The following is a 23350-nucleotide window of genomic DNA, read 5'->3' on the forward strand; positions in this document are numbered from 1 at the left end:
TTTTCCTACCAACTTTTCCTGCCGTACGACCTACTTGAGTTTTGGATCTGCCTCATTGTTGGCACCATGATCGAACGTGATTTGGAAAAACAGATGGTCTGGAGCGGATTTCTCACAAACATCATGGTGGCCCCACCTAGCTTTCGGTCCAACTTCATTTCAAAGGCTTTCTTCTTTGGTCTTTATTAACATTAACATGGCACTAATAATGTTGTTGATGTCTCAAATCTGTAAACAATAGGGTTTGTTGATGCAATTGATAGCCAACTCGATGCCATTGAACAAATGTTGATGCCATTGACAGATACTCGATGTCATTGGAAAAATCTGAAAAATTCATGTTTTATTGCTAGAACGTTTTGATATTTTCTTGATCCATTGACAGATCGTCGATGCCATCGAACTACCATCGAAGCTGCCATCGAGTGCGCGTGCAGAATTGCATAAGTGCGGGATTTGATTTTTATTCCGATTGTGATACGATATTATGCTATATATATCAGGTGTAATTGGGATTTGGGTATTAAGAGAAGTGTTCTAGGTTTTCTAAATTCGTTCATAATTTGGCTTGAGAGGAATATTCAAGGCTTGTTCAAATTGGTAAACTCTATCTCTTATAATTTTCTTTTATAGTGTATTATTATTACTCTACGTCGTCGTTTTTTTTAGCAAAAATTTTTCCATGTAAAATTCAGTTTATTTGTGTTTGAACTTAGTCCTGTAATTGAAATACTTTGCAGGATTCATATATGTAATTCCGTGGTTCTAACAAATAATACATTAATTCATATCCAATTTCGAAGCTGGTTCGACGTGAGAGTTTTTTTTTTTTTTTTGGAACTGGAGTCTTTTCCTCGGGAAGAGATACAAAGCAATAGTCAACTTAGAATATTGCTCTCTACCTTTTCTTTTGAATTTTAGGTCCTTTTAAGTGAATTTTCAAATCGAGTTGCAGTAGAAGGGAGAACAAACATCAACTTTTATTTGTTAAAAAGATAGGGAAAGCAAATAAAAGAAAAAGAAGAAGAAAAAAAAAATCAAGCTTGGTGGTAAAGCATCCCACGCACAAATCCACATCATACAAGGCTAAAACTCTTCACCTTGCCTCCTCCTTCTACATTCGCACTAGTAGCACTGGCAGTAGTGTAGGGATGGCTACAACTTGGAATCTCATTTCTGGTATAAGAAACGTTGGAAGTTGTAGCAGCAACAGTAGCAGCCAAATTAAGGTATTCAGGAGTTAAGGGGTGAAAGATATGGCCTTCCTCAGCTTCCAGCAGATCTAACTGCCCTTTGAACAGGTGCATGTAGACCACCCAATCCCCCTCCCTGCTCGCACTCGGCATTGGCATCACGTACCCTGCGTATCCCCCCCATGGGAAATGGTATGAACCAAACACCGGCTTCCCCCACCCAAAATCCACTCTTTTCACTGGGAACCTCTGCCCCGATGACACCACAAATGCCGCCTCATCTTCCCTTCCTCTGCAATATATCTTCGCCACTGCTGGCTGTGGTCTTCTTGCCTCTACCCAATCTATCAACCCCAAGAAATGCTCCTTGCTTGCTCCCTTACTCAATGCTTCATGCACCACCTCCGCCACCCAACTCAATGGCCTTGTTGCCAGTTCCTCAACTCTTTCCTCTCCGTATGGTATTGACAACACATTCCCAAAGTAATTTGACATGAAATGGTTGGGCCCATCCTCATCACTCAATCTTGTCCGCCCGTCAACCACAATCCCCATCTTGCATCTTCTCGTGCTGTCTCTCTCACTTTTCGCAACAATCTGCCATATGCATGCACTTAGTGATTCGAGTTTGGTTCTCTTGCTGGCGCCAGAGCTGGCAAGGGACTGAAGCTCATTGATATCTTGGGCAGTCACATAGTAAATGCGGCTTATGATCTTGTCATCATCGGCTGTTTGTTCTTCATTCTTTGGAGGTGGCAACGATGATAGTGGCACGTACATGTCATCAATGGAGACATCGTAGGAGCCAGGGCGCCTTGGGTTGAGTAGGGATCGACGGAAAGATGGTGGGGTGGAAATTGGTTTTGATTGAGCCATCTCTGCCCATGATACCAAGAACATGTTCATTGAGTAGGCATCAGCTACACGGTGGTCGAATGAGCATGCGACAACCACCCCACCGCACTTGAACTCCGTTGCCTGTCCAAACCACCCACATATAATGATCATCATCATACATTGTGTTGTGCCTCTGGTAACTTTTCCTGTTCATTAATTTAAAAAAAAAAAAAAGCTTCCGGCCAATGTGGCACTTATGTAAGGACACGACTTTTAAAAAAACCGAATATAAAGATCATCTAAAACAAAAATCGGGCCAGTCTAATCTAGTCATCAGGTGTGTACTCACCGTTGAAATCATCAATGGAAAACCAATAGTCTAACTCAACGTACAATTGTGGTGATCTTCATGTTGGATTCTACCATTTTCATTGATACTAATTTCCCAAACAAATTGCATCCACTAGTTGATCATTTCGCCAAATAAAGGTGGAACAATCATATACAAGTATTGTCTGAGAAATTTTGAAATCATCCATCCTGCCAATGCGACATTCGTATTTGAAATCCTATCTATCCAAAAGCTGGAATGCAACATGGAGGTCAGGCCAGTTTACTCGTTAAAGTGTTCACTGATTTCAGTGGTGTGCATCTGAAGAATTGGCAAATGTGAGACTGGCAGGAAAAAGTGAGGGGCACGTGAAACTTCACAAACAGGGAAGCGGATTGACTGGCGTACAACCTTGAAGACAAGCTCCGAGTTACGTAGCCCACAAAATGATGTATTTATTATATCTACACCGGTCATTCATTCTGCGAGATCATTTAAGAGCATGTACCTAAAAATGATTCCTATCTAAAGCTTAACTAGACCACACTACAAATAAAAGTGGGACAATGATTTTAATTGTTACAACATCTATAGGGCCCACCATAACATTTATTTTCCATCCAATCAATTCATAAAATCACACAGACCTGCATAGAGAGGAAAAACAAATATAATATCATTTTAAAACATCCATGACCCAAAAGAGTTTCGACGTTTTATCCCTCGCTGGCTTTTTTACTTTTTCAGTGTTGTCAACTCTATCTTCTGCCTTATTTTTTTTATTTTTTATTTTTGGCTAAGTCGTATTGCGAGCTTGCCAAATGAAAGAGACATGACAAAAGCGGATTGGCTACTGTACCAGCCACACTAACATAGTTGGTGGCGTGGATACGTGTCGAGCGCTTACACTCCTTAGAACTCAGAGTTGTACGAACAGTTCAGAGTATATTAAAGTTTCATGGGCCACACAATGATGTATTTACTATATCCATTCTGTTTATCCATTGGGCTAGATTATTTTAGATCATGAGCCTATAAAATGAGTCGTATCTAAAGCTCAAGTGTACCACACCCTAAATAGCAGTGGACAATGATTCTCACCATTAAATCGTTTATAGGGCCCATCATAACGTTTACTTCACATCCAATCTATTGATAAGGACACACATACTTGGATGAATAAGAAAAACAAATATCATATTGATCCAAAATTTCTGTTATGCCCAAAATAGTTTCAATGGTAGACGTCTCATCCACCACTTCGTTGTGATGTGGTCCACTTGATATTTGAATCTGTCTTATTTGAGGGCTCGTGGAATGTACGGACAGTTGGGATATAACATATGCCTTAGGACTCACAAGACTTGGTGACGTCACACGAGTTATAACGGCGGTGGTGTGGTACACCAGCCAAAAAGACAGGTGGAAAGGGTGAACTCTGGCGTATGTACCTACACCCAAGGTAACCTTTTCTAACTCCACGTGCCATGATTTACAAATCTGGCTCATTCAACGGACAGCCATTTTAAAATTATAAAAAATAAAAATATCTATCACGTGATGTGTATGGCCACTTCAGTTTCAATATTTTCAATATTCACACCATGAAAATTGGATGGTCCTGTTTGTGAAGGTGAATATGAGGCAGAGTATCCGATGGAACGCTCGGTCCATGTGAATTTCGAGTTGTGATCCGCCCGTGATGTACCCCAGAATTTGGATGGCCTGGATAGGCTTACATGTGTGCCATGTGTAAAGAGGAAGGGTCACCATCGTTTAACTGGCACCGCAGCCTTGTCTAGCGCGTGGTTTGAGTGGATCCTTAACCCCACTGTAGTGTATGTTCCTTACATATACACTATCCATCCATTTCGAAAGCTTATTTTATGGCATGATTAAAAAAACGAAGCAGATCCAAAACTTAGGTGGTCCATGCCACAAGAAACAGCTGTGATTGAATCTCCGCCATTAAAAACTTTATAGGGGCACATGAATTTTTATTTATCATCCAACCTGTTGATAAGGTCACAAAGACCTGGATGATGGGATCACCCAAATATCATCTTGATCCAAAACTTGTTTGGGCCACAAAAAGATTTTAATGGTCAATTACCACTTTTCCTGTGGTGAGATTGTGACTAGATTTGGATCAGCTTATTTTTTTTGGGAACATGTTCTAAAATAAGCTAAAATAAGCTGTCAAAATGGATAGACGGTAAGGATTTAAGGAACATACAATAAGGTGAGTCCCATAATTAGTGATCCACCGAGGTGGCTCCCATACAATACATACTAGGGCTGGGGTTTGGTTGTTGTTCAACCCTGGCTCAATCCAAGATTTTTATACCTCAATCTTAATCCAACTCAACCGCAGGTTGGATATTCTCGATGGAAGTTTAACTCAAAAGACGCTTTATCAAGTTAGTCAGGTGAATACATGCTAATATTTTTGTTCTTACATTAGTTTATTTTACTTTCGATGCATAGAATATTTTTTTACCTATAATTTTATTAATTATATATGTAATTATTTACTACAAAAAATTTCATTTTTTCTAAGCAAATGAATTAAAATATGGTACAACTACATTAAAAGTCATGTCATGTAAAACACGGTTTATTTGAAAAAGTGAATTCCCATGATTCTTGTTAGCTAGAGTCATTAAAAAAAAAAAACCGTAGACCAATGAAACCCAATTGCATTGAAATTTTCTATGCCTCCAACAAAGACATCCGCCCTTAATTATAATTTATAAAAGACTTGTGTATCGATGATTAGATTGGGCAACCTGAAACTTCAATTAGACCTAGACCTAAGTTTTATGGGATTGGTGTTTGTATAGCATAAACTCAATACCAAACCCAGTGCATCCAGCTAGATCCCAACCTAATGTTGGGTCACGGGTCGGTTTGGTTGAACCAGTTCGACTTTCAGACCTATTACATTCATCAAGTTGGGCCCACAGTCAGGGCCCACCGTGTTGGGTGAGGCCAGGCCGTACCTAATCGGCTCCCACTGCTCGATCCGCATCGTACTCATAAGGGAGCGGATTAGTGATGGACGCGGTTTGCCTGGCCACTCCAACAACGGACGCGGATTTCCTGCAAAAGCCTTTTGCATGAAGTTTCTCCCCACCGGAAACTTAGTTGGGCCCGCCGTGATGTTTGATAGAAATCTACTCCGTCCATCCTTTTCGTGAGCTTATTTCATAACTTAAGACTAAAAATTAACAAGATTGAAGAATCAAGTGGGCTGCATTAAAGGAAAAGATGGGTATGAAAATTCCTACTCTTGAAACCTCCCTGGGTCTAAAGTGATGTTTACATGCCATCCAAACCGTTTGATAGCGTCATTTCTACTGTGATGAATTGAGAAGACAAATATTAGCGTGATTCAAAACTTATGTGGTCCCATGAATATTTTAACTGTATATGTTCAATCTTCATGTTTTTGGCACACTTGAGTATTGGATCCTAGCTCATTTTTGGCCCTGTGTCCTAAAATGAGCTCAGGAAACGGATGGGCGGAGTGGATTTCTAACATACATCATGGTGGGCCCACTAGGTTTACAGCGCAGGATCTCAGTGGAAAAGGGTGTGCGGTAAATCCACGTCCCCAACAGCGCGGCGCAGATTTCTATATAGCTCTGTAGGTACGTGTTGTGCGAAGACGAGCACTAAGGCTCCTCGAGCTCCGAGTTGTACTAACGGTTCAAAGGAGATCACAGTTACGTTGCCTCACAGCGATGTATTTATTATATCTACAGCTATTCATCGATTTTAGAGATTATTTTAGTGCTCTATACAAAAAATATTCATATCTAAAGACCATCTACCCCAAGCTACAAATATAGATAATGATTTTCACCGTTGAAAAATTCTTAGGGCCCACCATAACATTTAATTTCCATCCAATCTGTTCATTAGATGAGCAAATTTTTTTTTATATTTATCCAAAACTTCTGTGACCCTAAAAAGAATTTGAATGGTAGACGTTAAATCCCCCACTGCCTTTTGCAGTATGGTCCACTTGATAATTAATATGTTTTATTATTCATCTAAAGCCTTAATAAGAGATCGGTAAATGGATGGACAGTCTGGATATAACACATACCTCACAGGACTTGCTGACGTCAATAAGGCAGAGATATAGCTGGTGGGAGGTGGTCATTGGTTATGCAACCTCATTATAGTACGTGCGACCGAACCTCATTCACATCTACGACTAAAGTGGGCCATATAGAGGAAAAATTGGACATGAAATGCCTACCGTTGAAACCTTCCTCGACTCCCAAATAGCGAGGTCATTCACGGTGGGATCAACTGAAAAAACCAAAAAGCTTTTGTGACCGAATATTTCAACGGTAGTCGTCTAATCCCACTGTTTACTCTCGAGTGGCCCATTTGAGTCTTGGATCTGGCTGATTTTTGTTTGCACGTCTTAAAATCATTTCGAAAATGGCCCCACCTGATTTCGCAGCTCGAACTTGGTGCTAAAGGCTTTTGCAAGAAATCCCACTTCCTATGTGATTTTATCCACGCCGTCCATCTTTTAGCCAGCTCAGTTTCCAGCACGAGGTCTATAGTATTGAGAAGAAGCAACGCACGTCTTCTGGTGTTGTATCTGTTGCGACAGTGGATTGCAACAGATACTTTTAAGAAAATTGAGAGATTGAATGACCCATGTTTTACTTGAGAAATATATTATCAAGATTCATGTGATGATAGCTTATTTATGGTACTAACAAGAAAGAAGATGGACCGTTCAAAACGAGTGACGCCAGCTTCTAACCCTGTGGCTGGGGATTGCAGGCAATCCGGAAACTGAAATATTGGAGATTGGTGTCTGGAATCTTCCAAGAATATGGGAGATGTTCTGGTGAGGCCCATGAGGCCAATGCTGTGGATCTCTTAAACATGGGCCTCACTTGTATAAAGTAAAAACCCCAGTTAGGTTTGCATATTGGCTGTGAGGAGGATGACATGATTTTGAACGGGAAGAAGCTATGGAAGTGATGCGGGCGCCATAAGTACCATTCGAAAAAAGAAAAAAAGAAAAAAAGATTGACCTGAACACAGAACACCCCCTCTTTCTTCTTGGGGATGAGCTTCCCTTCGACGGTGGCATCTGGGTTGTAGAGGTGGAGATGTTGAAGCTCGATATCAGCATAAGCTTCATAGAAGTCGACTCCGCGATTGTTGCAGAAGAGCTCAGGTTCACCAAGGGAGCTGGTGATAAACTCACTGGAAAAGGCGTAGTAAGAGACAAGGGCTTGGGCAAGGGATTTCTTGAGAGTGCTGGCCACGAAAGGGAAGCTTGATTTTTCAGTGGTGCTTGTGCTGCTGGGCTTCTTATAACAGAAGAAGAGGCCTACGTCAAGAGGGGGAAGGAGCAAGTCGAGGTTGGAGAGGGGCAGCAAGTGGTCTTGCAATGGCAGAACTGCTGCCACCTTCTCCTTCATTTTCACCGTTACGGTGAAATCATCAACACCAGCAACAGCAGACGCCATGGAGAGAGAGAGAGAGAGAGAGAGAGAGAGAGAGAGAGAGAGAGAGAGAGAGGTTGGTGCGAGTGACGATATGGAGTGGAGCGGGCGCCTTTATAAATTTCACGTCAATCGTAGACCTCGCTTTATTTTATTTTATTTTATTTTCCATTATTTTCTTTATTTCCAATGTACATTCCGTGTGTAAGGAATATTGATAACTATTCTGGGTGGTCCACTCGTATATAGGAAACTGACGCACCATCTTCCTCAAGGATAACTACTTAGAATCCACTAAGCCTCACTGTAGTCCTCACTGAGACTTCTCGAATACACACAGAAAAATTGATTAATGATTGAAATAAATGAGTCTACGGCCGGGGATACCAAGCCATGGAAGAAGTTTTGGAATTAAAATACAAGTAAAACTCCTATAAATTAAATGTGACTTATTATAAATAGTATGTTTACCAGTTATAGACAACTGTGATTTCCACTAGTGTGCATGTCCTATTTAGCCGAATCATGATGTTCTCCTAATTATTCTAAGCACTTTTCGTGTCGGGAGCAACTTTTAAAGCCCAAATGAAGAGTTATACTCAAAAGAAAAATTTATTATAAATAATAAAAACAAAAATAAAATGAGAATTTGACCATCGATCCGATGATATTTCGTAAATTCAGCATGCACAACCCAGTGCAGTGGATTGGGTGGCTAAAGTAGCTTGTCCTGCTCCAAAATCATATATGATAGGTGGAATAACTCATTCCAAATTATGAGATAAGCCTGATTTAAGGTCTGATAGTTCGGATCACTTTTGTCGTTGACATGGCTTTTTCTGATCCATCTTGGCCATAAAACTGTCCTTGACCCGCTCAACAGTAGAAGCCAAGGTCCTTCCAATATTTAGAACAATTTAATCCCTTCAATCGGTGGGTCCTAGCCATAAACAACCTTAGTTATCACCTAACGATTCACCTTACCGGACACTTGAGTATTGGATCTAATTGACATTTGACCATGTACATCTCGCGTTCTAAATGTTTCAAATGGCTCACTTGAGTATAGGATCTAACTGACATTTGAGAGTCCTGATGAATTTTGAACTTGAAAACTAATGCATAGGTGGATTTCTCACGCGTATCTTTGTGGGCGGGCAGGGTGCAAGCAATCCGTGTCCCATCCTACCCCCGGTGAGTAAGGGATGCCTAAAAGTCACATGAAAAAGTTCAAACCATGGCATGATCAAGTCTAGTACAGCACAAAACAGTAGTGATAAAAGAAGATAAGCTATAGGTTTATCTGGCTAACCTTCCATCATACGTTCTCGTGTTGAAGCTCCTGAGAGCCTACTACTAAGGCATAAGGATCCATTAGACGGTCTAAGTGGGAAAGCAAGACACGACTTCTTCACACATACTCTCGTCACCTCATATATATGCTTTTCATGAAAATTACCATCTTCAACTTTAATTAAACTGTCCAACGTTACAAGAGAGTCCTGCTCACTAACATTTTCAACTGCACACATGCCCAGCCCCCACATTTATCAGGTGGGTCCCTCCATGAGCCTGCCTTGGCCATGAATCATGAGAAGTTGGACTTATAAAATAAGTTAAAGTAATGGTACAATTTCATTTGTTGGTTCAACCTTGGGGAAGATATACTTTGTGAAATTTTAGATTCATTTTAAAAAATATATAATAAAAAAGAAAATAACAAATAAAAGATGATCTAGAAAGGAAAGAGTAATAAATTATAAGCATATACATTTATTTTTTTCACTCACACACCCACACCACACACTCACCCACCCTTCCTACACATGTGACATAGGGAAGGGCGTGATGAGGACGATCACCATCTTTCTTGAATGATAAACACCTTGAATTCACAAGAAAAGTTTTTCGAATCCATGAGATAAATAAGAAAAAAATTGAGCAATTTTATTAAAAGCTATCCAAATAAATAAGTTTATATGCTTAAATACTCTTAAACAAACTCTAAAATGCAATTAGAAAAAATTAAACAAATAAGTAAACAAAAACTAAAAAATGTGCAAAATTTCACATTCCATCAATTGATTGATTGATTGATCGGAATGGTGCAAAACGTTTGGAGACTAAAACCCATAAAATTGAATTTGTATTGATCAATCGAACTGAGTAAAAATTGTCAAGCAAGCTTTTCATTTAAATCCGAATTTCGATTAATCGATCAATCGATCGTCTTGATCAATTTTCTCGATCGACCTCGATCGATTGAACTATGCTAAAACTTTTTTGATTTTTTCTGGACTTTTTCCATTTCATTTGTGATGGGCATGTGCTTGCTCCATGTCCTACATTAGATTCCTTCCACTTGAAAAAAAAACTCATCCTTGAGTTATCCTCCAACTTCGGTTCATGATACTCGTACATTTCCACCACACTGAACGTGTGTAAGATCTCTACGTCTTCAGGAATATCAACGACATATGCATCATTATTGATCTTATGGAGTATAGACACTAATATGATCTTCTTATTTTTTTAGCTTATTATATGTCTCAATCGAAAATCTCTCCTTGCACAGGTGAACCATAACGTTGTTGCCCACATTGAACATATTTAGGTGTCAATGTGTGTTAGCTCTCTCTTTATACTCATCGTTTGATGCTTGTAACTTGGCTTGAACATCAGTGTATATACTTATGATTCAGTTCGTCATATGTTCTGTAACATTGCTTATGCCTGACAGCTTGGACAATGGAACCAAATTAAGAGTATGTTTAGGTACTCGTCTATACATAACTTTAAACAGGGGCTTTTCTATGAAACGGTTTTTGTCACTCTCCAAACTCGGGAACTTGGCTCACTAAATTTTTGGCTGCCAAATTCAGTACCAACAACCTCTGTAGTACCCCATTCTCAGCTTCTAGGTCCCATATGCCAGGTTTTGATCCTGGGATCCTATAATGAAGATTTTCAAGGTTTTTTTTTTTTTTTTTTGTAAAGGAGCATTACCACGAGTGTACCAAAGTTACAAAAACATCATCATCACATATCCACCACATAATCTTTGAGTACAATGTTAAAAGGAAAATGTAAAATATAACTAAGAATTTAAAAGATTAGGCTCATGTTCCAAGCTCAATGCTACTGATATGCCCTAGCATCACTTGTAGTGTAAACAAATGCACATAAGCCTCATATAAAGCTCAGTAGAGTGCATGTATGCGTGCGCAATGCATATGACAAAAATACAGATATCAGAGTATGCGGAAAATGATGGAGGGCTAAGCTGGCAAGTTCATGAATGTTGTTAGCCATATTAAGACTATGCAATGCAAGGCCTACGTGTCCAAGTGTCATATGCTAGAGATGTAACACAAACATACCAAACGTCAACTAATCCACGAATCAGAACAGTTCGTAATTGGAAACAACACTGGGGTCTAGTAAACTTCGACACTAGCTATGCCATGCAAACATTTCAGGAAATTAAAACATCATTAGGGATATTTGCATTGTCCATTCGAAGATTAGAGTCATAACTAATTGTTAGGGAGAAAGGGACTCTTCCAACCCAACCTCTACCTAACCAAAAACCTCAATGTGAGATAAGTGACCCTGACTCTTCTACTCAATGTGTGGAGCAAGGAAAGTCCATCACCACTCTTAGAAGTGAAAAAAACAATTGATAAATGCATAACGACGAGGGTTGACAAGCTTAAGGATTCAAAAGAATCTAAGAGTGATGATGAAACTAGCAACACCCCACATGAGAAGGAACTGAAAAAAAAAGAAGAATATAAGTCTATGGCTCCATTCCCACGGTGATTGATCTCACCCAAACCTCTACTCAACAATTAGGGTATTTTAGAGGTTCTTAAACAGGTGAAAATCAGCATCCTTTTGTTGGATGCAATAAATAGATTGATGTGCATCGTCATTTTATTTGAAAAATGTTAGAGGAAGGTGGTGTTACTCTTGAGAATATTTACACTAGTGAAAATCCATCCAGCATGCTTAAAAAAGTGGTTTCTACAGAGAAGTTCAGATTTTGCTCGAATTTTCTAGGCTTAGCAAATAAGAGATAAAGATAGAGTGTACATGAGAAGTGACGATGATGGTGTTACTATTGAAGTTTAGAGATGGTAATAGCATCTTCGAACAACAAAGATAGATGGGATTAAAGCCATGGTGGAGATTGTTGAGAAGTGCATTTAATATGCTCCAGTGGAGTTTGGTTAATGAAAACTCCCTATGATATTCTCGGTCTACCGAGGTTTGATTCCAGTTGATCGAGAGTCTCTGTGATGTTTTTGATTGATCGAATGAAATGCGTAAGTTTTAGAAAGTGCATGTTTTATTTATTGATCTTGTACAGAAGTATATAAGGAGACTTCTAAACACGATCAAGATATTATAGAGAGAGCCTATACGATATCTAGGGTTAACGTTTTATGAGGGGAGCAATCTTGGGCTTTCGAATATGTAAGTTGTCCATTTCTTGTAATTTTTTAATTATAGTGAATCGTTTGTTGTTTAATGCCACTGTTTTTTCCACAAGAGTTTTTTCACATACGTAAAATCTTCATATTTCTCTATGATTGCTTGATATTCATTTTTCTATTCATATATTTGATTTGTTCTAAGGTTACTTCCACACCTAACATATGACAGCTACGCACAACACAATAAACATGAGAAATTAGACTATTATAAAATAAATGAATAAAAGTAATGGTCCAATCTCATTTGCTGCTTCAACCTTTGAAAAGATATAATATGAAATTTTAGTATCATTTGAAAGAAATATAATAAATAAAATATAACTCAAAAAGAGAAGAGTAATAAACTACATGCACACACTTTTTTTTCCCACTCACCCAACCAAATGAGCACTCAATCTCATGACGAGGGTTGAAACAAAGCCTATCTACCTACCACGGAGCCATGGAGCATATCTTACGCACACATTTGAAGACTTCATAGATAGTGACATCATGCAATTAATCTATATAATTGATTTTGAACTTATGGTAACCAGAGAGAGAGAGAGAGAGAGAGAGCTCACACACAAATAGTTGGACAAGATCACACACAACTAGTTGGGACAAATCAAATTGGTCTAGTATTAAATACTAAAAAATTATTTTTCTATCACAAGTAATATACACATGTGAAGTTTTGTAATATCAAGTTTTACATAAGTATGATAGAAATTATATGTCAAAGATCAGGCCTGTCCATCAAATAAAGCCTATTAATTATATTTTATCAGCTAAAAATTAATAAACGATAATCATCATTGAAGCCACACATACAAGTTGAATATGTACCGGTAGAATGGAATTCTAATACCCCATTTTCTTATAAATAAATATCATACCATTAATCATTAAAAATAATAATTAAGTCCTTTACATGTTTGAAAGAAATCCTATCTAATTAATGGACCCGATTTATTATACATTTACTGCACCGCACAAATACATCACATGTGTGCAGCTTACTAAGTCATCCCATTTTCTCTTGATATCCATTGCCTAATTTACATAAATGCTCTTGTGCGAAGAGAAGCTGATGGATGTTACTTTGTAAAAGGAGCACCCTGCTTGGGTGGGCCTCGCAGTGGTGTTAAAGTGAAATCCACCCCAACCATCAGGTGAGTCACCCTATATTTGACCCAAGGCCAAAAGATCTGGCCATTTGTTTCAGTTGAGCCACACAATTAGAAAATTTTTATGGGAAAATCTCACCCTCTACACTGTTCCCTAAATGTGATCCACTTGAATTACATATGAGCTTGATTTTTTAGCCTTTAAGCCTATCTTTTGGTTTCGCATTTAATGAGTGTAATGGATTTTACATACACATTATAGTGGGCCCTGTAAAAATCAAGGGTGGACTTCTCTCTCCCAACTATTTTCGTTGGTGTGCCTTAACTGAATAACATACCATCTAATTTTTAGGCTACTATCCTACCATGGGATTACACATCTAATGGTCAGAGTTGATCTCACATACACATCAAGGTGTGGCCCCGTAAAATATCACTGCTGGCGTCCCTCCGCATTGGTTCCTAGAAAATAGTATAGTTCCAAATGGACGTAGATTGTGTAGTGTACCTAATGGCATTGGCGAGTATAGATGGCAAAGATTTGTGGGCCTCATCATGATGTATTTGTTTTATCCACTCCGTTCATCCAATTTCTCATATTAATTGAAGTCATAGCCCCAAAACTGAGGTTGATCCAAAGCTAAAGCTAACCCCACCAAAAGAAACAGTGGGAACAATGATGCTCGTCGTTGACATCTTCCTAGGGCCCACCATGATGTTTATTTGTCATCCATCCTGTTCATAATGTCATAGATGAAGAAGGCAAAACACAAATATTAGCTTGATCCAATGGGAAACACAAATTTCATGCAGGGCTGATATGTGATTCAAGTGGGCCATACTTAGAGGTGGGCATGTTGGACCCGATCCGGTGGATCCGACCTGATCCAACCCAACTCGGTACCGTTCTGAACAGAACTGACGGCCTAGATCGGCCTTGATAGAGTTTGTTCATCAAGATCTGATTGTTTTTCGGGTCGGGTTCGGATAGTGGTGTATCCGGATAGATCCGATCCGAAAACCCGGATCGAAAGGGTCCGACCCGAACCGACCCGGGTTCTTATTAGAGACAATACGGTGTGGGGTATCTTCAGGTGGGACAAATGGTCAGTTTTCAGATGGCAGGAAGATTTGCATCAGCTCTGGGATTTACCAATGGAACTCTGGATTCACGAAGTGTTCGTGGAGGTGGGGTCTTGTATTGAGGAAGTGATAGCGATTGACTTGGAGACTGAAGGATGCGAGCTACTGAGGTATGCAAGAACAAGTGAAAGAAAAAAAAAGGACGGTGCAGGAGAATATTTTCTTTTCAATTGAAGAGGCCAAGATTTCAATTAAGGTGGTGCTGGAATCATCATGTTTTGTGGAGGAAGGGATCTCGGAGAGGAATATTGTTGATGGTGGTAAGACGGGAAAGAAAGGGGGTAGAAGAAAAATGGTGGAAGAGTTGCTGGAGGAAGATGGAGTAGAGGCTGGGTGCTCCAGCGATCCACCATGTCGAGAGATGTCAATGTGTAAAGCATTGGTTAGAGGGTAGAGAGATAATGAGGCATTGACGCGTGGCGTTGGCAGCCTTTACATTAAAGGGAATTTGGCGGGAATGGACACGTTACAGGAGTAGATGGTTTATAGAGAAACAACCAATGAAGTAGAGACATGTGGTCTATTGGTCAAATCACTTTGGTAAGCAGTAGAGGGTTTTCTCGACACGTGTGGAGGTTAGGAGACAGATGTCAACGCTTCGTTTAACAAGGCAACATGTGTATTAAAATAAAGTGATAGAAATATAAGGTAGGAGTCACATGAGCGGGAGAAGGTGCATGTGGAATATTTTTTTTCATTTCGGCATGGGTGGAAGAAATTAAAAGTCATGGCACCTATGATTCTGTGAAGGCACGGATCTCTATTTCTCGAAGACAATTGTTTACAAGGGGCAACGAGAAAAGACGAGTCTGCAAAAGCTAAGTGCTAAAGGATTTCGATGGAATCTAATTTTTCTTATTTGAAATTCCTGTTCACTGGTAACTCTCAATCGGAGAATGTCTCTCGGGTTACTAATCTTGCTGATCCAGGGCAGTTACCGATAGTGTCGTATGACAAGTACGATGAATGGTTCTCTTCAAAAGAACCAATTCGAACTCTGCCCAACCTGATCCGACTCAATTTTCATGACCGAGTCGGACTTGGATCGGCTCAGGACAACAGGGTTTGGGTCGGTCTGAATCAGATGATCCGGACTCGGTCCTAGATCGGTCCGAGTTCGAGTTGGTCCATGTAGATTCCGGACCGAATCAAGTTGGACCCAATCCGATCCAACTCGGTCCGATGCTTAGCTCTAGCCATACCAATAGAAATAATTGAGAGAAATGTCCACCCTTGGTTTTTACCAGGCTCAATATGATGAGCATATAAAATCCATTCCAACCATTAGACGCCAAACCAAATGCTAGATCTGATACCTAAAATGCAGACACATTCATGATTCAAGTGGGATATACTAAGAGAAACATTTTCGAGGGTTAGTTTTCACTGCATATTATTTTCAACCATGTTGTCTACCTGAACCACGAATAGGGCTGATTTTCAGGGTTGGTGTGTAACATGGGGTGACTTATCTAATGACTGGGGTGGATTTTACATAACCACCATGGTGGGGCCATCCCAAGCCAGCAACTCCTCTCCTTCTTTAATTAACTTTTCCTTTTGTATCATTTATTAACATTAATTAGCATTTAATTCAGACAGTTAGTTGGAGGTTCCAACTAAGTTGTGTGTGAGCATCTCTCTCTCTCTCTAAATATAAATATATGGGAAATGGTACTATGAGGTCGACCTCATGGGAACTTCCCATGAGGTTAAGCTGTGTGGGCCCCCTATGATGTGTGTCAAACATCAACACCATCAGCCAGATGGGTCCCCTTTAGGTTATTGGATATCCCAAAAATCAGCCGTATATGGCGCTCAGGTGGGCCATACCATCTAAAACCATATGACGACATGCTTTAAACATATAAAAGCACTTGGTGGGGCCCACTTGAGTTTTCGATGCAGCTGAAACTTGGTTTGAACACTCCATCCAAGTGTGACACACATAATGGATGGGATGGATTTGTGAAGCACATTTCAGTGGGCCCAATAAATGATTATGAATGTTTCAATGGGAGGTAACCCCTCTCAACTGTTGTATGTGGTGTGGCCCACCCAAGTCATAGATTGTCGTGTGTGTGTGTGTATATATATATATATATATATATATATATATATATATATATATATATATATATATATATATATATATATATATATATATATATGTTCATTCTTTGCTTAGATTTACCGTTTATGTACATGCATTACTCAGCGGATAAGACTAAGTAACCATGCTTCCACTCATCTATCAGGTGCCCCTTCTTATGTTAGGCCTTGAGCGCAAATAACAAAATACCAGCCTCATCGACAGCAAAGGTGGGCAACGTACCGTGGAACAATGCCAAGGGCCTGCCTACTATATATATGTTATGCTATGAGTCCCATCGTGGTGTTAATATTCCATCCGACCATTCATTGAGGCATGCCTCATTAGGATGAACATGTACATTACAAATTATACGTGGTGTGGCCCACCTGAGTTTTGGATTGGGCTGATTTTTGGGAATAATGTGAAGCATGATAAGTCTGATCATGCGATGAAAAAAGTGGATGCATGTCATACTTGGAACATGATCAGCCCATTAAACTCAAGCGTTTTGATGGCTGCGTTCAACCGGTGGTTGTAATGGATTCCGATCACTCAAACGCATTTACTTTTCCTGTCTTCCATTTGTTTCCTGGGTGTAAGGCCCACCGATTACCATCTTAGTACATCACCAGAATCATGCTTGCTAATTAAAGAATTATTAGCGTACCAAAATATAGTTTTCGTGAAGAAATATGTGGTCACATCTTCTCTGAAATACCTTTAGACATTTGTACTGATATTATTTTGCTTTCCTATGTAGGAGGTCAGAGTTTCTAACATCACATGACTCATGTATTATTATTATTTTTCAGTTAGCTTGTTAGTACACTCACTGTTAGTTCACACTTCACTGTTAGCCACCCCCACTAGGGAATCGTTACCAAGACCTTAGTGTTGAAACGAGGTATCTTTCACTCAGTCTACCACTTAAGCTATGGATCAGGGTGTCTGACTCATGTATTCAACTCACATCATTCTAAATAGATATAATGAACCCACAATCATCTACCATTTTAGACTTTTGAACGATTCGGTGAGGCCTGTGACCATGGGGCCCACCTTTATGCATTTGTTATCTATTCATGCCATTCATCCGTTTTTCCAACTTATTTTAGGGCATGAGCCCAAAAATGAAGCAGATCCAAATCTTAGGTGGACCATATCACAGTAAACAGTTGTGATCATACGCTCGTTGGCCGAAAAAAGTTTGATATTTCTATTTTCCCATATCCGGGTCCGTGTGACCTTATCAACCGGCTGGATGTCAAATAAACATTACCATGGCCCCTAAGAGGTTTTTAATGGTAAGTGTTCAATCACCACTATTTCCTACCTGTGATCAACTTGAACTACTCAGCAAGTTTTTTGGATTTTGAAAAATATTTTTATTTTTATTTTTATTTTTAAACGTCTATTTGTTTCAACATTTGGAAATTGTATATGCTTAGACATCTTGCAACACTCTAGTGCAAATACTCAATTAAAGATTGAGATTTACTCGTGATCCAAAGTTTTATATGCTAAATTCTATACTATTTTTTGCCATGTGAAAAAAATATTTTGCACTACACACAAAAATAAATAAATAAATAAAGACAAAAAATCCTGAGGCACACTCTGATGTTTATTTTTCCATTCAATCTATGTACAAGGTCACATTGATATAAGACATAGATGAAGGGAAAACATAAATATAAGCTTGATTAAAACTTCTGAGGTTCTCAAGAAGTTTTGATTGGATGGTGTTTAATCACATTGTGTGGTCCACTTGAGTCTGGGATCTGCCTCCTTTTGAGCTCATTTCCTAAAATGTCTATTAAAATGAATGAATCGAAAAACTGTAGGCCTGCTAGTCCATTTAGGCCAGGGCAAGGTGCAATCCGTATCACATCACCGACTATTGGCAGTGTTGGCATGCAATTAATGCTATTTGTTGGAACTGGTGGAAAAACAAGCTGCACGGTTTTAATTAACTAGTAACATATTTTATAAATTTTGTTTGTTAGAGCACATCAGTAACGTAAGTGCAAGACCAACACCCATCTTTTTTTTTTGAAGGGACACCCTAATAAGTGTTGCTATTAATTCAATCAAACTAGACTACCTATATAAGCAAGGGCTTAAATTAGATGTACATGTATGAGTAAAGATGTGCAAGTGTGCTAGATTCTACTTAACTTTAGGATTGGTTGAATTGTTATTATCCCCTTCATTGAGAAAAACTAATTAAAGACTGAACATAAGATCTAGATGTTTATGCCTCATTTTGTCAATGATGTGAGATAGAGTGTTTTGAGTTGGTTAATCCTTCATTGGAAGATATTAAAAAACCGAAGACATGAACAGTACTTGAAACATCATTGCTTGAAGACAATCGGTAAACATGACGTGCTTTGGTAAATGTAGCCTTAGACCCCTTAAGTTCCAAAAGAACATACTTCTAAATGTTTCATTCTATAGATAAATATGTGATTCATTTAAATCAAGCCTTAGACTTTAAATGAACATATTAAGATATGTTTATGAGAGGAGAAAAGCTATTGTGAATTAGAAGCCCAAAACAATAATTTTTCGGCAGCGGTCGATCAAATCTCAATCAAATAGACGTGTCATCGATCAGACTCGATCGATCGAAGGTTTGATCGGTCGATCGATTGAAGTCAAACTTTTTCCTTTTGTAAGATGGAGTGGAGTAGGCAATTAACTGAACCACTATACATCCTTGCATTTGTGATTAATTATATAAATGCAATTTTATTATACTTATATTGTGATTTGTTAATACATGTGGATGCATGAATAGATTGTATGTTAAGCATTTAAATTGTAGTACACACAATTGATATTTCACATTTCTTATCATAAACTAGCAACTCAATTAGTTGAATCAATTGTACTCTATATACTTAGACACACTTGGCTTGGAAGCATAAGTGTTAATCGTTTTTAATTAGCACATATTTTTTAGTTGTCCTATTCACCCCCTTTTAGGACTTAACTATAATTCTAACCTATATAAGCTTCTGCGTAGTGTGGTGTCATGTTGGACAACTGACACAATTTCAATTGATATCTGAGCAGGTTGCTCTTCGAGGACTTAACCGTCTAGAGTAAGATCCGTAAGAGCTTCCGAATCATGTTTACTCATGTAGGAAGTGTCGTCACATGGCCGCCTTATTTTAACGGGTTTAATTAACTACACATATTAAAATGATAGAATGAGAGTTTTCTTAAGATCCCATGACCCTATGATTTGACCTATAGTTGAAAAAGGATGGTATACACCCATGAACAAGTTGTGGTTAACGATAGAACCCTTAGTACTCTAAAAAATAAATCTAATTGAAGTATTGATGAAAGAGTTAGGTATGCCTATGATGTCAAAACTCTCAATGAGATTTACTATGCGGTTTGTCCTAATAAATTTGAATGCATCTGTACATGTGAAAGATGAAAGGAAGAATTGAGCATTTTATAAACAACCCATGAGGGAAGCAAACTAATTTAATCAGACCAAGCTCGATCGATCGAGGAGCAAGGTTCGATTGATCGAAGGTGGCTAAAAGTGTCCAAAAACTTAATAAACTAAATTTGAATTTTATTGATCCATGTTCGATCGATCGGAAGATTGATCGAGGGCCATCAAATTGTCTTGATCGATCAACTGGCATTATTATTTTTCAAATTTAAATTTAAGAATTAATGTTAGATCATCGTACTTGAATTAAAGGTGGACCCTACTTATTGGAATAATGTGATTAAATTGTGGTATGCTAAATCATCTTAATAGGAATTTGAAATATAGTTTTCAACGCGTTCATTATTTGAAGGATTGGACCCTATTATAAATAGGTGAGTGAATCTCAACATGTCTCATACCTATCCCGTTAAGATAGAAGATGTGATTATTGTGACTAATGGTATAATATGATTTCCATATATCTGTTATACGGTTGTGATAACATGGTCCTCTTTATATGACATATTATTTGAAAGAATTTCGATATATACATATTGAACATGTAAATATAACATTCATTGATATTTTATGTTCTTTATTCATCTTAGAGAAAATATATCTTTGTCAACTATACATGACTACCCATAGCCATTGAGCACACATGACATACATTCATCCTGATTGCATGAACACCTTGTACTTGAGATGAAAAGCTAGATGGGTTCTCCAATAATGTGTTTAAGAAATCCAACCTACCCATTCATTTTTTTTTCAGTTCATTTTAAGACTTGAGGATGAAAAATAAGTTAAATTTAAAAATCAAATGGACTGCAAAACATGAAACATAGAGGTCCACCGTTGAAACATTTGTAGGGCCACAAAAGTTTTAAATACAACTAATATTTTTGTGTTTTCTATTCATCCCAATAGGAATGACATTTTGAACATTATGGTTGGCATGTAAAGATTACGGTAGACTAGGGAGGTTTCAACGGTAGTCATTTTCCTACCCATTGTTTCTATCATACTGCCCACTTGATTTTGGATATGTCTCAATTTTGGTCCCATATCCTAAAAAGATCGGGCAAAATGGATGGATGGGTGAATCTCTCAAAAATATTACCGTGGGATCTCTCAAAATGGATGAAAGTCATTAGCCTACCTCCCAGAGCCTTTCCTAAAAAAATTCACTAAGGGGGAGATAACACTACAACAAAACAGCGCTTACCCGACCGATGGGGTTACCCTTTGCTGGCGGCTAGTTTTAACGGCCGCAGGCAAAGGGTCCTTATAAAAAAAAAGAAGCCTTAACCTTATTTGCACCGACTCTCTCTCTCTCTGCCTCTCCCTCTCCACTACCTCTCGCTCTCCCTCCCTCTCCCTCTCCCTCTCACTCTCGTGTGCTCTCCCTCTCCCTCCCTCTCTCTGCCTCTCCATCTCCCTCTTGTGCGCTCTCCCTTTCCCTCTCCCTCTGTCTCTCCCTCTGCCTCTCCCCCTCTGCTTGCTCTCCTCTCACTCTTACTCTCCCTATCTATCTCTCTCAAAACCCTATTCCTCTCTTTCTCTCTCTCTATCTCGTTAGCCCTCTGCTGCAGTTCGGTCTTTTGCTGCTCGTGAATCTCGGATTCTCAGGTATATTGTCAAGGGTTAATGTCTTGTGTTGATTGTAGTTGTTCATGTTGCTTGTATTTTGCATATTGATGTATTATCCCTTGTATGTGCTAGAATCATCTTTTTTCTTTTCCAGAAATACATCACTAGAGTTGAATATAGTAGAGTTTTCAGAATGATTTGGTGTACCGCTGTTTTACATTACTGTAGTTTGTTGCCAATTTCATATGAACTTAATGAAAGAGAAGCACTTCATGTTGTGTTCAAATGATTTTACTCCTTGTGATGTTTTCTCTAATGTTTGCAGCTTTCATTTTGTATATATTGGTCTGATTAGCTTTTATTAGTTATAGTCTTTACTGTTTACTTTAATCGTGGTATACTATTCTTTGGAATTTGGAGCTAGAAGCTCAAACTATGGTGGGCATGCTTTGGCAGTCAGAAAGTGGGATGCTTCACTCTATGTTGCCATTATCTCATGGTTTAGCAGCATGATCATAAGGCATCACTGGAAATATCTCTTGTATTCTGGGTACTGGAATGCCTAATCTGTTCTCAATCAATATATCAGTTTTGTATTGTGGCTACTAGAATACCTGATCTGTTCTCAATGCATATCAGTCTGTATAGGAATAAAGATATATTGTTTTGCACTTGATTGGTTGGATAAAAGCATCTGCCTGTTTCTTGGGTCCCTTTGAGCTAGATTTTTTATGAAGACTGCAGATAGGCTTTTTAGTGACCTTTAGCATCATTTCAATGGAAGTGATTGTAGCTGCCTGATGTTTCTCCGAGGTTCAAGGTTGTGGGTGGGTTTAGCACATGCCTCTGATTCCAGTTTAATTAGGTTGTCCAAAGAAGTGTTATGGAGAAAAAAAATATCCAGTTTTGTTGATGAATTATGTTTGAGACCTTCTTGTACACATCACACTTGTGCTTTGGGGCTGAAAAAGCTGGGGAATTGTAGACACATTTAGTACAGCCATTTCCATGCCAACACATGCAAATTGCCTCTAGTTCACTCATTGTCCTGCCAACTGTTGTTTGTCTTTACGTCCAAAAGCCTACCTAAATCATGAAGCTATTCTTCATAAATCGTCAAATGGTGCAAAGTCCATTGTTAACCTAGAATAATTTACTCCGGGATGTTCCTGAACTTTTTTGCTGCTCTAATTAAGTTGGAATGTCCTTAATTCTTTATATAATTGTAGATTCTTCCTTGAAATTCTATCAAGAAATAAGACATGGATATGTCCATGTTCTGAAATATACTGAATATGGGTGTGATATCACTGAGACATTTTTCCTCGAAGAAAAACAAAATTTTCATTAGAAAAGAGTGAGTATACTTAGTAAAATCTTTAATTTGAGTAAGTTGGCAATAAAAGAATTACCATTGCCAATTCAAATAAAAAGTAGTAAAAAAAAAGAGTTAATTTATGTAGAAAATCAATAAATGAAGAATTTGGAGCCTTTGAAGAAAAGAGGGGTAAATGGATGTAAAAAGAATCCCATGGACTCCTGCTGACACTCTAGGTTTAAGTTCATTTACATTATTGGTATTTGGTACATGACCAACACGAAGG

The 23350-nt window shown here is 38.5% G+C and overlaps 1 protein-coding gene and 1 pseudogene across 1 annotated transcript; both read right to left on the minus strand.

Moving 5' to 3' along the window:
• Positions 1–958: 958 nt before the first annotated feature.
• LOC131256558 (coniferyl alcohol acyltransferase-like) lies at positions 959–7931 on the minus strand. The gene is made up of 2 exons (XM_058257426.1): positions 7431–7931; positions 959–2171 (listed from the first exon to the last, which is right to left on the minus strand). The coding sequence occupies exons 1-2, from the start codon at positions 7869–7871 to the stop codon at positions 1077–1079; spliced, it is 1536 nt and encodes a 511-aa protein (XP_058113409.1). The 5' UTR covers positions 7872–7931; the 3' UTR covers positions 959–1076.
• Positions 959–23350, minus strand: part of LOC131256255 (coniferyl alcohol acyltransferase-like) — a 50259-nt pseudogene continuing 27867 nt past the window's right edge.

Source organism: Magnolia sinica, chromosome 9 (genome assembly GCF_029962835.1).
Source record: "Magnolia sinica isolate HGM2019 chromosome 9, MsV1, whole genome shotgun sequence".
NCBI classification, from domain to species: Eukaryota; Viridiplantae; Streptophyta; class Magnoliopsida; order Magnoliales; family Magnoliaceae; genus Magnolia; species Magnolia sinica.

Excerpts from the sequence above, each read along its gene's own strand:
- LOC131256558 (XM_058257426.1), bottom strand. The coding sequence starts at position 7,871 with ATGGCGTCTGCTGTTGCTGGTGTTGATGATTTCACCGTAACGGTGAAA. Across the intron at positions 2,172-7,430 it reads AGGGGGTGTTCTGTGTTCAG|GCAACGGAGTTCAAGTGCGG; the intron begins GTCAATCTTTTT and ends TGGTTTGGACAG.